Below are 16241 nucleotides of genomic sequence, written 5' to 3' on the forward strand. Positions count from 1 at the left end.
GAATGCAAATTCTCGCCCTCTAAAACTCGGCAGCCAGGGAACTTCGCCCCACCTGTTCATAGAACAAGAACTTTGCTGATCCAGCTTGTTAATTGCGTTGAGTTTGTGATTTTCAGAACAACCCATAATTGGCCGGGGAGGTTACAATTTGAAATTATTTTTAAGAAGGGTAGTTATTGACGATAATTTAGTAATTCACCCTTCTATAACTCTCGTTTCAAAAGCTATGGTTTGTGCAAACGCGAACACCGGGATTGATATTTGGGGAAGTTGCCTACTCCCATGAACTGAGCCCATAAAACGGAAAAAGTTTGGGGAGGGGGCTAAGCGATGGATCTCTTTCAGTTCATATAGTAAATAATAGCGCATTGTTTAATCGTAAATGTGCAATGCAAATAATTGATGACAGTTTTTCATATTCCTATCGTCTTGGAATTTATCATTTCATGATTACGAATGCGAGTTATGCAAGCGGTTGAGCAGGGCAGTTCGAATGTCGGTATTCGCCGGTATCAGGCGACGAATTTGATTTTAGAATTTTAGTTGTGTTGGTGCGTGTGTAGAATGTGGTAGGTTTAATTTTTCCGTTTATTCTAACCTATAAACTGTTCTTGGTTTTGTTTTTAACTATAACATGTTTTTATAAATAATATACCGCCGATTATTTTCATTTTGATTGAATCCTTAATTTGTGTGTCGCTTTTTGTGTCGTGTACATCTGTGTTCTTTGATTCCCTCCGAGATGGACGGCACTAATATTCGAATGACCGAGGAGAGATTTTACCCTGAGGTAAGGCCCGTGCAGTGCACGTTTAATTTATTAAATAGTGAGGTGATAAATTAAAGCGGCAGGCGCCTAACGTTTGCTCGTCTGAGAATTGTCTGCGGGGTTAATTAGAATTCGTGACTAAACTTCGGGATTAAGTTATCCAACTGCATTCATTTGAAGAGTGCATGATATCATTTCTATATTAAAGTATGATGATTAAGTGCCATATTGATGAATTTCGATATTTTACATATGGTGCACCCACACGTTTAACCCTACCGGTTATGCCGTGTCCAGATGACGATGAATCGGTTAATCAAATCAAGTCGCTGTGGTAGTCGATAGTTGCCTTGGATTATTCTCAGTGGGATAATAATGAAAAGTCACGATCCCTCTGATAAGGCAAAGGCACCCACTCCCTCAATATTTTGAGGTGCATTTTAACATTCTTGTGAAGTTGGGTAAAAGTCAAGCTGCGCCAAACCAGGAAACTTATTTATTTATCCACCTCTATAGCCTTTGAGTGACATTTTTACTTCCTGTTAAAGGAAGTCCATTACGATATTGCTCGGTTAGTTTATTACACTGTTCAGTTTAATGTCGTTGAACTAATTATCCCGTGCCTGATTTTAAATCAAAAACTTGTTCAAATTGAAAAGTGACAATTTTGGCCTTGCAGACGAGGACAATTTCGGTTTATTTATTATTTTGTAAACCGACTTGGTCAGCTGTTGTAAAATGAAATTGTCTGCATTTATTTATTTAGCGCTACACGTATATGAAATGATTTTTTCCCGCCAAAATTGGGCTCCCAATAAATGTTTTGACCTAGAGCTAGAGGTCAACGAAATGACATAATTAATCCCTAGTTAATACCATTGTAAATTTAGTAATCTTGCTGCCATTCTAACTTAAATCCCATCCTAATTCCATGCTCTAATGTCCTGTATAATATCATATTGCACATGATACTGTTAATTTCACTCACCTACATTTGTACCGAGACTTTGTACCTTCCATGGCTATCTCGATGAAACTATGTGATATAGTTCGTAAAAGGTTTTAGACGTTTTAGATCTCAGCATTGAGAGTTTGCCACAAATAAAATAAAATTGCTTCGTACAAAGTGTCTGTTAAAAATTGAACCAAAGGTCAGCCAGAAAATGAAAATTTGCTGTTTATACGCAAAAACAGGTTAACGCCAACCCGAGCGCCAACCGTTTTGAGATAATTACAAGCGAGATTACAAGCATGTAGAAGAAAAAAATATCTCCCTTTATCATTTACATATTTGAGGGGTAACGAAATATTGAATTGGAAGTAAACGCATCTTCATTATTTTGTCGTTTGTAGGACGTTATAAGTAATTAGAATGGAATAAAACGGGATTAAAAGTATTGAATGGGGTCGCGATAATGAAAAACACGCTCTGCAGGAATGAGCGTTTCGAGCTCTCGACCGGAAGGTATGACAAAATATGAAAATGAAATATGGCTCGATAAGTCTGGCCATGGTGCAAGTCCAGATGGGCTCATAGAGACACCCTCGCAGACACCGTTATAATTATAGAGACAATTCAACTCATGTATAAAAAATCGCATAAGCCGCAGTGCAATTGTCACTTTGACAGCGGCAAAAGTTACCTGCAACTTTTCCAGCGACAAATGCACTAGTGGTTTTTTCACTTTTCATTTTGGAACAATTATCGCATTATCCTTTCCCATATGATTAGCTTGACGTCTGTCAATAATTGACTAGTTTGGTGAATTTCTTGTTAGTTAAATTGTCCTGCCGAATTACACTCGAGGTTTATATTTAAACCGAGTAAATTTGGGTTGTTGCAATTCAAATCTGTTTCCTTTTAGCAATTGAACTCGAAAAACTGTCAACCTAAAAATGCTCCACCTTCGGTGTCGCATTTTTATTAGTTGACAGTTTTTCTCGTCTAATTGCTAGGCAACAGATTTTCATTACCTTAACAACCCAAATTTATTCGGTAAAATACAAACCTCTTGTGCAATTATAAGTGATTAAATGCGCATAAATATCGAGAAATTCTGTTGTGGAATTATTAAATAACGAAAAAAAAAGGATTTTATTTTCCTTATAAATGGGTCACTTAGTGGTAAATAGAGACCATCCAGATTATCAAGCTCAAGGGCAATCTCGAGGGCAATTATTACTTAATGGGTCGAGGCAAATGCAGATTTCTAAGATGGCCTACCAAATCGGAGCGGAACCCGCGGAAGCACAAATTAATTAACGGTATCTACATACTAGCTACAGGAAAACGAAACAAAGAAAACAAACCCCCCTATATACTTCACGGAATGAAAATATCAAGCGCTTACTTTGAAATTAAGTAAACGGTAAGTTCCGAGGTACGTTCAAATGCCACAGTCACACGAAACTAAAACGGAAAAATATCCCCTTAAATAGGTTGGTACGTTACATAGAATTCTCAAAAAATATGGAAATAGAATACCGTTCCTGATGTGGGCATCCTACACACAAATTCCCGATTCCATGAAATTTGGTATAACCATTGTTTAAATACTTAAACAATTTATACAATGGTATAACCAAAATTTTACACCTAATATGCTGTTTTCGAGGCTGTTTTCGGTCATTTATACGACTACGAGGACCAAAACATAGTCAAATTCTATTTTTTAATGTCCGTAAGTCAATTTTTCAAATAGGATTACAGTGTCTCACCTGGGGAGTTTGAAGCGCCCTGTATACACGGTGTCCATTTTTCGAGTGCCACTATGGGGATCTCGCTTATCTTAAGAGATAGACATTTGGTTAAATGGGGACAAAGTTGTGAATTTTCGTGATGAATAATAACCTAAAAAGAAATTTAAAATATCTTCAAAAGTTTTGAAAATATCGCAAAAAAAAAAGAAAATTTCTGATTTTCGTTTTTAATTTTTTCATAGTAAACTAATCGTTCTGGACATTTCTAATTAACACATTTGAATTCAGACACTTTTTAATGGAGATTTCGAATCTGGCAACCCGTTTTCAATAACTTTTAAGAGGACGGAGAAACACGTGGCAACTTTAATTTTTTTATGGGCGCCGTTTTGGATTTTGACATTTTGAGATTAGGTCTTTTTTTCTCTTTACAACGATATATCACACATGGTGGTTCAGTAACACATTTTTCCTAAAATTACAATTTTCATTTTCTTCGAAGAATGCTTTGGAAAAACAAAACGTTCTTTTGTTGTGAACAAAAGGTTGACTTATTTACGTTTGTGCTAGATTTATTGCGAAAATATTATTTATTCTTATGTATTTTTGTTCTAATTTGAATTATAATTTGCTTGCAAAACGAAGGTTCAATTCTATTCAGATGAAAATCGAATTGTCTCAACACAACTAGTTCCCTGCCAACGCTCCAACCAGACAGATGGATCAAACTGTCAAACTTTTGTTCACGATAAAAGAACGTTTTGTTTTTCCAAAGCACTCTTCCCAAAAAATTAAAAAGTGTCTGAATAATGTGATAATTAGAAATGTCTAGTATGATTAGTTTACCATGAAAAAATTAAAAACGAAGGTCAGACATTTTTGTTTTTTTTGCGATATTTTCAAAACTACTAAAAATATTTCTAATTTCCTTTCAGATTATTATTCAGCACGAAAATTCGCAACTTTGCCCCCATTTAACCAACTCTCTATCTCTTCAGGTAAGCGAGATCCCCATAGTGGCACTCGAAAAATGGACACCGTGTATATATTTCAAATGATTACATTAGATAATCTACGATTAAACAAAAAAATAAGTAATAAGTAAAATAAAATCGGTAAATTATTAATTATTTATTTAGGTGTAAAACTGTCTGTAGAATCCAAAAATGTACAAGGTGTACCGTGAATTTTTTAGAACTATCGTTTTTTGCAATTTTTGTGTATTTTTTGTGGAATTTTCGGGCATGTTCGTCGAATTTTCAACCTGATCCGCCGCATCGATTAATAAATTATATCCACAATTATGTACATCTTTGTCAACAGAGGCGCCATCTAGTATGACAGATTGCGACTATTATCCGTTCTGTCGATAAGTTCGCCGATAGGTTACCTACTTTTTAAGTTGAGGGAAGTGTCTAAGTACCTGATCTTCAGACGATTGAATAATTTGAGTAATTCGACCGAACGGAGAAGGATTAAATTTCATCAAAAGAGAGGGGTGGGGGGGACTGGTTTTATCCTTCATGGTACTCCGAGTGGTACTCGAATGAAAGGTTTCAACGAAAGGAATTAATTTCTATCAACCATAGTCCGAGCCATAGTCCTTCTCCTCGACCCCTTATCGTGATCGGATATAATTCCTTATATCTTAAGAACGTATTGTCGCAAGAGGGTACTCATAGGGCAAGAGGAAGGTCAGGACTAGACATACTATTGGTGCTGTCAAAACGGAGTGTCGGAGGAGCTCGCGGAGGAGGGTACTCTCAAAGGGCGGAAAGATCGTCTAGGCGAGACACATATATTGGCGATGCAAAAAAACTAATTGTTCTAGTAAATGATCATTTACTGAAAAAAATTACAAGATGTTAATAAATCATATGAGACCCAAAATATTACTGGTATGCCCTCGTCCGAAGATACTGCTAATGGGAGCTCGAACAAAGTAACACCTACTTCCTCAAAGAGCATCGGAGGTTTTGAAGAGCCACTAGTTCATAATGTTAACCGCACGGAAGACATTTATCTGTATTTACTGGCGATTGCTACATGGATTTCGAAGATTAAAATCGAAACAGTATGGGCGAACGAAAGAGTTGCAGAAAAAATTGAAGAATTCTTATTGACTTGCGGCCTCCAACCCTGGATTTTAGGCAAAACCTACTTTATGATCCCAAAGTGCACCTTTTTACTAACACTTAATGGTGTTTTCATTAAATTAATTAAATAAATTAATTGAGGTAGCTTAGCTTAGATTGATAAATCAAATTTTCTATAATTATTACCTGTCTACTACCAATTATAAAGTATAATTTATGGGACACCTGAACTCAAAATTATAATTACAGTGCAAGTTCCTCTACACATATTTACTTGATAGATTAATTTACTGTAAATATTTCGTAACAAGTATCGCATCTGGCACATGCCGTACCAGTCCCGCAAACCAAATTGACTAATCTCGAGTTTTAAAGAGACAACTTTCTACATTCATTGTTTCTTTAACTTGAGTATTCCGTGGGTGTAATGTGAGGGTTTCATTTGCCGAAGGAGGTAATCGATACCCAACCACGTAAATGTTATTTGTTACACTCATTTATGATGCTTGTAACAATATACACCTGACACGATACCTTAGCGATTCGAGTTTTTCTTCTTTTCAAAACAAAATCTGCGTGACCAACTTAACACGCAATTTATGCTTTCGATCATACATACTTCGTACTGAGTAATGTTTGGATTGGTTCTTCTTCAGGTTTAAGGGATGAATTGATGACAAAAATAAAGTTATTTACTGCTCACAAGATCTGTGAGGGCTGTTTGATGTTTCCTGATCTTGTTTATATGTAACAGTATATCTCATATAGTATCTTCTTTCAGGGTGCTCAGGTGAAGGAATTGGATGATGGACGACCGTGCCTTAATTGCAACAGTTGTGAAAACGGCTACAAGCCTCACATTTGGAGGTAAGTAATAGCACCTCGAATAGCACAGACAAAATACTGTAATAGACTTGGTAAGAATGGTTGATTATCTGCTCGATTATATGTATGTTAAAGATTCAAATTTTTGATAATTGAATGTTCAGTGTCTGCTGCTTATTCCAAAAAATGCTCAAGCGCAAGAAATTACGGAGAAAGCAGTCATTGGGAAACTCCATGTACTGTTTGTATAAACCAAAAATCCTCAAATGCCACTAAGAAAGTGTTAATAATTAACCCAGTTCCAATTTGCTTGCCTTACATGGGCAGAGGTTTTCCTGCCGCTTACGTTCATTTTCATAATCGCCGTGCCATCAGGTCTAATCGTCGTGAAACGTGTAGGTGTATTACTAATTTGTTAAAACCGAAAACGTGTTTGAGAAAGATACTTAACGAGTTCGTTAATTTCGTAGAAGTCTCCTTATTTAGCCGGGGAATTCTTAGCTTCATTTTCAGTTCAAGGATGACTATTTACATTTAAATTGTTCAAAGAAAATTCTTACGAATGCAAGTATGTAAATTTCGATTGGGGCTTTATAGTCGAACAACGCGTTCGAGCTTCTTATGCAATTTGCAATTCGCCTCTACATTGCAATTGCCTAACTGTAAGGTAGTAGCTGTGGTAATCAATTGATTTAGTTACAGGGGAGGCGCATAGAATATTCTTTAGTGGTGATTATTGTTTCAGAACGTTTTGTTGAGGAAGACTGTTTTATTTTTATAACAAGGTCGGGATATCGTTGTTTCCTGTTTCAATCTGAACACCGGAAACACCTTCTCAGCGAATTTATTAAGTACGTTGTAAGTAGTAAGTACATACTATATTTTAATGTGACTTGAGAAAAATTCTCCCTGATCTAATTTTTTGCATTGGGCACATGACAAAAATGTAACGACGTTAACTTTCTCTCTTTTTAATTCTCAATTCATTTGCCGGAGTTGCTTAAATTAGACAGAAATGAATGTCTGTGAACTCAGCCCCGCATGTATAGAATTTTGCAATTCTAATTCTGGATGTCCTCGGCAAGGTACCTACCTCTTCAGAGTTATTGATAAATCCTAGATTTCGGGCAGTTAAGTCATAAGAGTAATTTTGAAAATATTGGAGAAGAGCTTCACGGTGCGCTGCTCCCCCCTTACCAAAAGTTCTGGAGAAATCAATTTGTAAGTAGTTCTCAATAGGGATCAACCGATACGGTCTTTTTTGGCCGATGGCGAGAGGGGTTTAAATAGAAAATGAGACTGCATTTTCGTATCAAGGAAAGGATGAGGAAACTATTAAACAAGATATGGACAGGAAGGGGACTACTTACCTGATGAATGGAAGGAAGGGAAAATAGTGCCGATTTACCACCGATCGTGAATGGAAAATGATAGGGAAATCACGCCAATATCCACGGCGTACAGAATATATGCAAAGGTATTATATGAAAGAGCAATAGAAGAGAAGAGGATGTTACAGGAAACACAAATGGGAATCGGAAAACGAAGGGGAACGACCGACTGTATATTACATTGTTTTGTTTGGTTTCATCAACTACAGTAGTGTTGGGTCACCCTGTATGTTTAATTTCAATTATTTTTAAAACGTAAATGTGGTCGTTAATTTTTATATTAAGCGCAAATCTGCATCATATTCGTTGAATTCGGGGGTCATCCTGATGTATCAGAATTATTTGATGTTTGATTTTATTTAAATAATTGTGTTATTTTGTTATGGGAATTACGTGTTTTAGATTAGGTTTTTACATTATCTCTGGTGCTTGTGATAAGAGCGTTATCGCTGCGTCGCTTAATTAGTTTCAAGATATGCACGTGGAAATGGTTTTTTGCCGATAAGGAAACACTGGTTTTTAATTTATTCGAAGACGCATTAATTTGTTGGATGCGGAAGAGAAATTGTAGAAGAGACAGACGTTGCTTTTTTGCTGGTGGACGTTTGAAACGTATCCGTTTGATTTAGCGTACTACCGTACTTACGGACAGTCGTCTTGTTTAATTGTAAAGTTGTGTAGAAGAAGGCTGGAGAGTGTTTAAAGAATTTTCCTCGGAATTTTCTTTACGTCGTGATAAAGGTGAACGTTAAGTCGAGGCGTTTTTTTCACGTTTACGAAGAAGGTTAGTACGAGTGCTGTGGATATCGAGCGTTTGTCCCTTAAGAGAAACCCGAGGAGCAACCTTTCTTTAAGGACTTCAAGTTAATTAGTTAAAGGGAGTTTTCCGCTGTCAAAGAGGCAATTGTAATTATAATTACATCGAGGCCAGCGTCGTATGGATTGAGATTCGATTTATGTGGGTGGTCTCGTGGGTGGTTTAGTGACTGTTTTCCAAGATGGGAAATAGACAGAATCGAGGAGACAAGAATGAGGGTAAGACTAGAAGAGTCTGAAGTGTTCTGCACATGTAAAGGACTGAGACAGGAATGCTCACCTAGCCCAACCCGAGGCCCAACCTTATTTACTTTCTACATGAGACACATGGAAAAAATAGTAAGACAGGGTCAACGTGGAGTGATCGTAATGGGAAGAAGGAAGAATAAGGTCCTTGAGTTACGCGGACGACACAGTAAGGAAACAGATGAAGGAAATGATAGATAGAATTGATATATATGTATTGGGATAGAAAGGGAATGGAGTCAAATGTCAAACAAAGGGGGGGGGGGAAGGAAAAGGGAAATGTTTTGACTTTCTGCTCGCATTCGGAGATACGATTTTTAATTAATTTAATTAATTTTTAATTAATCTGGTTTGTTATATTGTTTTGTTATCAAAAGAAGTTACTAAATACGGATTTTCAAAAAGATCGGATGAATTTTGCTTAGTAATAACAAAGTGTTAATTTCCGAGATTACTTTTTTACATTTTTCCATAAATAACAATAACAGTTGAAAATGAGCGTTCCGGACCAACTGTATCTTATAGAAAATTTTATTCTAAACAAGTTCATTTCTATTCATTTTTTCCTTCGGAGAAATAGGTAGTTAACGAGATAAACGTGAAATGTGAAAAAACACGACATTTTCCTTTTCATTTTTCTTCGTTTTTTGGTTATAACAATATGTTCCGGGCGTTTCCGGCCAGGGGGACTAGGATTTTCGGATTCAGCGAATTTTTTTACATATGATGCGCTTGGTGTCGTTGAGTGAAGTAACAACATCCAACCCAAACCGTAATTTGACTGGACTATGGTCTTCTCGATCGTTAACACCGTTGATCGTGATATATTGAGCATGCACGCCCAAGTTTACCCTCAGTCACCACACACTGAAGAATTGGGTACAGGTCAACATCCAAGATCAGAAAACGCTATCAATGCCTTGTAGAAATTCAAAACGGCTTAATACAAAGCAAATATCTGGAATTAATTTGGGGGGGGGGGGGATGTTACATGTTAGATATGTCCCTACCGAGGTCCCTACCCTTACGTTGTATTTGGGAGGATTTCCATTTGCGTATCTGTCTGTCTACGGGCGCCGTAACTTTACCCCAGCCCTAGACTTGACCCTAGGTTATCTATTGAGTTTCGGTGTCCGCTATATGATTTTTTCTGTAAAATAGTTTTTTGAATAATTTATATGAACCTACATTGTGCAATTTAATACATTTTTATGTTTTTTTTTATTATTCTAAATATTTATTTAAAAGCCCTGTATCTCGCCTTGTTTGTTGAGAAATTTATGTTGATAATCAATTTTTAACTGTAAGTATATCAAAAAAACTGACCTAATATCGTGTGGACGATTTGTTTTGCGAATAATTTAAGGAACGTCAACGGTAATATTTGGAATAATTCCAAACACATCAACTTGATTTACACAACTCGTCATTAGTTAATTACAAATTTCCAACTGTAATTCTATCGTCACTTATAATAGCTCTGAAGTTATTAATAAATATTAGGAGTATTATGATCAGTTGTTTATTGTTTTGATTTCGAATATGTGCATAAATTGCAAACGTTCAGAAAAATACCTGATTTAAGTGTATAGGAATCGATTGTAGATTGAAAACTCAATTTTCATATTGGACGATCTAGGTGATTAGTCTTCCAAACCTAGTTCTAAATAAATATTGTAAGTTATTACCTAAAACAAGAGCTAAACGAAATTATTTATATGTTTTTTACACTTATGTTATAAATAATTAACAAAAGTTTCGCATTACTTTATATTTTGTTGTAGGTCACAATAACAATAATTTATTTTGGGCTTTGAAGTGGTTCTATGTTCCAAAGCTTACTAGAAAGGTAGAGTTGCACTGATTGCGCGATTCCAACGATAATATTCCGGAAAAATTTACACTTTCTGCCTAATTCACCATGACGGCTCCCTAATATCTTGATTAGATTCTACAACAAATGCGATTTAAAGTTCATAGTGATCACATAAACGGGAGATCTAAATATTTTTATTTTTCCTGAATTCAACGTTCAAGAAATTCCTGATTATCTCTAAAATGGCGTTTTTTGATTTCTACCCTATTCGTATAAAATTTCCTTGGAGCCGATTGTTTGAAGTTTGCTATAAATTTGGAAATGCGAAAGTGGACTTTCCGCTGAAAAACCGTCTCATCTGTTTATTTGCAACTTTCCCGTGTAACCGCAATAGTGGTTGAGGTGATTCAGTTCCCTAACCGTTAAATTATACCACCTTGATTACTGTGGCAGGAGGGGAAGCAAGTCTGCAATAGAAAATCAACTTCAAAAATTAATTAAAAGTTCGTCACGTCACAAAGATAAAGCCTTACACTAAATCGAAATTCTAAAATTAAATTAAATCAATCCCTAGCAGTTCTCACTTTAGATACTCGATGAATTATGCTTCAATGAAGCAGCAAACGCGAGCACTCCAATGTAAAAGCCCTAATCTTTAGCTATTGAAAAGCTTTCAGGCGTAATGGAATAGGCAACCCCACAATTTTCATTTTTTTTACTAATCCGCTTTCGATTCGTTTATTTGCGGATTTGAAAGGCGTCAATCAGAGCGGTCGCACGATGCACGAAAATTGGGGTTAAACATTCAATTACGATTGAAGTTAAACTCGCCAAAATGTCAAAATTTAACATTTAAGAGATGATAAATTCGAGTATAATGGACAGTCGATGTAGGAAATGATCCGAATGGAAAGGGTGTGATAAGGCACATTATCATCTAGCATTCAAGCTCTATTAAATTCGACCTCCTTTAAAGGAAAACACTTTAAGACCTGAAAACGAACTAATTCTCATAGTTTCAGTGGGGGGTTCAGGTCTCCCCATTAGACTTTTGGAATAGACTCAGTTTAAAATTTCGAGCAGTTTTTCAATCAAGTTAAAACTTAAAATCCAAGTTTTTTTAATTCATAATTTTGGTCTAATTGAACCGAATTGAACTATTGAAGAGTAGGTAACGATACGACACCAGAGGTCTTACTGTTAACCTGAATCACGCATATAAACGATTTTTTTTGGAGTATATTCCTATTGAACTGAAAATCAAACTGTTAAAATTAACTAGTGCTTAATGCTGCATAGTTCCATGGCTCAGGCGTATTACCTAGATATATTTGAAACGAATATTTAATTACTTTAAGCACCCGCATTAAAATTATGTTAACAAATGACTTAATTTCCTGTCGGGAAGTTTATGTAGCGCTCCCATTTGCTGACATTAAAACAATGGCATCGTTATTATGAGTTCTAAGAAATCAATAAATTAGGCATAGCAAATTCTATCGAAATATTAAAGTGCTAAATGAAAAAAAAAATTTTCATTGAGACATGAGAGCTGGATTATTTAAAATTGGCGGTAATCAAACCGAAATTTAAAAATGGAGATACTTTAGATATAGATAACTACAGACCCATCATTTTTTAGAGTATTTGAAACAATTATATCTGATCGCAGAAACTTTTTAGAGGGTCATAAGGTGCTCAGCAATCTACAAGATGGTTACACTAAAGTCCAAACTGCTACTTTTCGATAATAAAAGGATTGGAACAGAAACAAAAGGTTTTGGATCTATTTTTTGACCTCTTTAAAGCTTATGCTACTTTGTACTATGGTGTTAGGGGAGTTGCTGGAAACGTGTTCAAGTCTGGACGTCAAAAAAGGTTGTGATAATAAAAAATTCCACTTTTAATCGAGAACTCAAAGTATAGAAGTATAGTGCCTCAAGGGAGTGTGATAGGTCCACTCTCGGGTCCACTACTCTACATTATCTATGTGATTGAGTTATATCGCGTTGCTGAAACAGAGAATTTCCGCATTATTAATTATGCCGACGACTCCAATGTTTTGGTAGCTCATCACTAACTTTTAGCAAAAGGGGAACAAGTGTTGAATAAGGTTTGCTTGGCATGAATGATTTAATTGTAAATAATGGAAAGACCAAATGTATTGAGTTTAGCTCACGCCCATCGAGTAATTCCAAATCATAAGCTGCAAATTTTAATAATAAAGACTATCCACCTCGATATCCACTATCAACTGACTGTAAATTTCTTGGAATTGTCATCGACAATGTCTTAAATTGGAAAATCCATATTTCTTTAGTCAGGCATCTATGAAGCTTTAACTTTTTTATTTAAAAATCAAATCCGTGAAGTTAGCACGGTCACTGGAAGCACTGAGTACTAAAAGTAACCCCCCCCCCCCCCCCATAAGATTCACTGTAACTTCCCACTCTTGTACAATATCCGGCCTGTGTGGTACGGTAGAGTTGAAGTTCGATTGCGGTACCAAGGGTCCCTGGTTCAAATACGGGTTTGGGCATGGATATTTGTAAATGTATAGTGGATGGGCTCGCTTGAAACCCCGCCCACTTAAAAATAAAGGTAAAAATAAAAATAAATAAAATAACCAAATATACAACTACTTACGTGATCATAGGGGTTGAAATTTTAAATGTAACATGTTTGGGGGGTCTAAAGCGTGTACCTATATAAATTTTGGGACATATCTGATCGTCCCTACCATCACCAAGAGCCCTACTCTCGGCCCTACTCCTATTTATACTTTAATTGATAGACCAAAGCAATTGATAAGAAACTGTGTGTTAGTACAATTTCCCGCTCTTTTCATTACCGAGTTCAAAATTAGGAGATCTCCTTCAACTTTTGTGTGACACTTTTTTCCAAAAAATGTGATCCCAACAAGTTATTAAATCGGCTCAAGATAAATAAATCAAATAACACATACAAGGCATTTAGATGTTCTTTTAATTATACAGTAATATTCATGCAGAAGTAGACATAGGAATTTCCTATGTCTACAGTTTACTTTTACATGATAAAAAGTCTCCTGAAAAACCCCAAATGTTATGCCACCAAAGTAACTACCTACAACAAATGAGGATCTGCCTGTCATATTAATTAATTTGAATATTATCGCTTTGACTTCCCTATTCTAATTTCGGTTCGTGTGCGATGTATTCAACTAAACAAAAAGTTGATCTTTCCAATTGGTATAGTGCCAATAACAGTTAAAGGAGCTTTAGAGATTTATTTTCTGTGAAGCTAAAGCGACAATATTCAAATTAATAATTAATATGACAACCAGATCTTCATTTGTTTCAAGAAGTTATTTCTATGTCTACTTCTACACGAATATCACTGTATACCTACAACCATTGCACCATTTTTTGATGGCATTAATAACAAAAAATGTCGATACGATGGTTCTTCGTTTCGTGGGTCATGGGAGTATGCAAACAGGATCTGGTAGTACATCAGCAGTACCTCGAACTGCGGCAGTACGCTTCCAAAAGTTTGCCCAGTAAAATACCCCTCGATTACTGTATAGTAGGTACCTACACAGAATTTCGTTCTCAATTTGTGTGACCCATTTTTTTCTCTAAAAACCACGTGCAAATATTTATATCTGCTTGTTTCTTAGTGTGAAAATATACAGGGCCCTGCAGCAGTGCTTCGGTCTTTCCTAGCTCATACCTACTAAAAAATATCAAAAAAACTGTTGTGCAAATTTTTTTTAATGGAACATTCTGTATATTTTTAGGTAATTCGATGTCATTTTTTAACCTCTACATGGCAACCTATTCACTACTTGGTTTTTTGTCAATGTTGCCAAATTATTCATTTTTTTCCTAATAATTCTCTATAAGCCACCCCCACTTCGATAAATTGTACCGACCTTAATTTTTATAGTTAAGAAATAGATTTGATCAATAATGTGAATCTGAATAAAAGGCAACACTTTGGTAATGAGAAAGTTGAATTTAGTGATACAGGGTGTTCCCAAAAAAATAGCAAAACTGCCATATTTCAGTGTTTTAAATAAATAACTATTTTTTTCAAACGGAACTCGCACTATTTTATTTCTTATTCGATAGTCTTTTCCATGCTCTTCAATTTTTATATTTGGTGTTTTGTACCAAAACCCCGTATTTTTTAGGTTATTCAATATTTTTCACAAAAATAGTTTTTTGATATTTTTACCAGGTATGGGCTAGGAAAGACCGACGCACGGTTGCAGGACCCTGTATATTATTATTGGAGCATCAAGCAATTCTAAAATGTTTTTTTTTTCAAAACCTGCGATATTCGAGCGAGTTATTTCATAAAAAAAAATAATATCGTGGCAGTACACTGGTAGGGAAATCGCCAAGGATTATTGAATGCCTTTGTTTTTTTCCCATCAATTACAAATTCTGCATTTTCCGGCACCTTGTTACAATATTTTTGTATAGTTTCGGTCATCGTGAGTATACGATAACTAACAAGATGCCAGTCTGATTTCGGATCGAGGTTGAGATATGGGCTGGGTGAAGGCTTAGCTTAGAGGATAGAGCGCCATATGGCATTCCTGACCATAAATCCTCCCGACAGGTGGAGGACAAACCGAACGTGTAAGTGTGAACTTAGTGTTACTGAAGTGTTGAATATGCTCGGCTTTTATGAAATGTATTTTTTGCAATAATATCTCCAGCTGAGGGATTCTCAGGTGGTGGTGGTGGTTTGGTCGGTGTGCTATAGCTCAGCGATCTCCAGGTTAAAAAAGGTAAATTTTGAAGTTTCATAAGGATCAGACATACTGACCAACTTTGGAAAAATTTAAGGCAAAGTTCACGGGCATGTTAATATGATTGGGCAAACATCCTGGACTGAAGTCGATCTTTGATTCTAATTTGCAAAAATGTCCACACTAAAAAAACAAAACGCGTGCGACATTATTCATACAAACATTTACATCATCATATGAAACAACGCCCACTAAATCATTTGTAAACATCACTTTGGCATTACAAAAGCGACGAAGTTACTTTGATTTTCAAATTTATCCTCGTAAACAATACCTACAATAAAAGTGTGTTGTTGTAAATGTGTGACACTCGTTTAAAAATAAAATGTTGGTCAACTCGAGGGTCAACCTATCACACCTTTTCATTTTTCATACGAAGACGTCACAATTTTGGAAATGCGCCGCTCGAAATTTGTCATCCTTAAAATTTGCCAGGTACTTAATAAAAGGTCTCGTAAAATGTAAATATACAAACAAGTACAAATGAGTAGGTACCTACAAAGAATTGATATTCACATGAAAATACGGGTATGTTGCCTAATGTTTGGAAGCGGAAAATAACTTCTTTCTATAATTCCGTTTTATTTCGAATGAATTTGTTTGTATTTCTAAATAGCCTTAACCTTTCATTCAGGATGCGTGGGACATCTTCACACATTAATTCATCTTATGAAATGTACAAATCGATGTGTCACCTGTATAAATAAACAAAAGGAGCATCAAAATTACCCAAAGGAATTAGGTGTATGGGTCGGGAAGAAGACAGAAGTAATTCTCT

At 35.7% G+C, this 16241-nt stretch overlaps 1 protein-coding gene across 2 annotated transcripts in view; it reads left to right on the forward strand.

The window, feature by feature from the left end:
* Positions 1–550: 550 nt before the first annotated feature.
* LOC116170173 (four and a half LIM domains protein 2) overlaps positions 551–16241 on the forward strand; it is an 86568-nt gene continuing 70877 nt past the window's right edge. Inside the window, exons 1-3 of one of the 2 annotated variants that reach the window (XM_031486398.1) lie at positions 551–790; positions 6347–6432; positions 7136–7241. In XM_031486398.1, coding sequence (XP_031342258.1) covers positions 6369–6432; positions 7136–7241 — 170 coding nt within the window. In that variant the 5' untranslated portion in view covers positions 551–790; positions 6347–6368. The remainder of the gene's footprint in view (positions 791–6346; positions 6433–7135; positions 7242–16241) is intronic. The other variant, XM_031486399.1, reaches the window with a different exon arrangement.

Source organism: Photinus pyralis, unplaced genomic scaffold, assembly GCF_008802855.1.
Source record: "Photinus pyralis isolate 1611_PpyrPB1 unplaced genomic scaffold, Ppyr1.3 Ppyr1.4_LG5, whole genome shotgun sequence".
NCBI lineage: Eukaryota > Metazoa > Arthropoda > Insecta > Coleoptera > Lampyridae > Photinus > Photinus pyralis.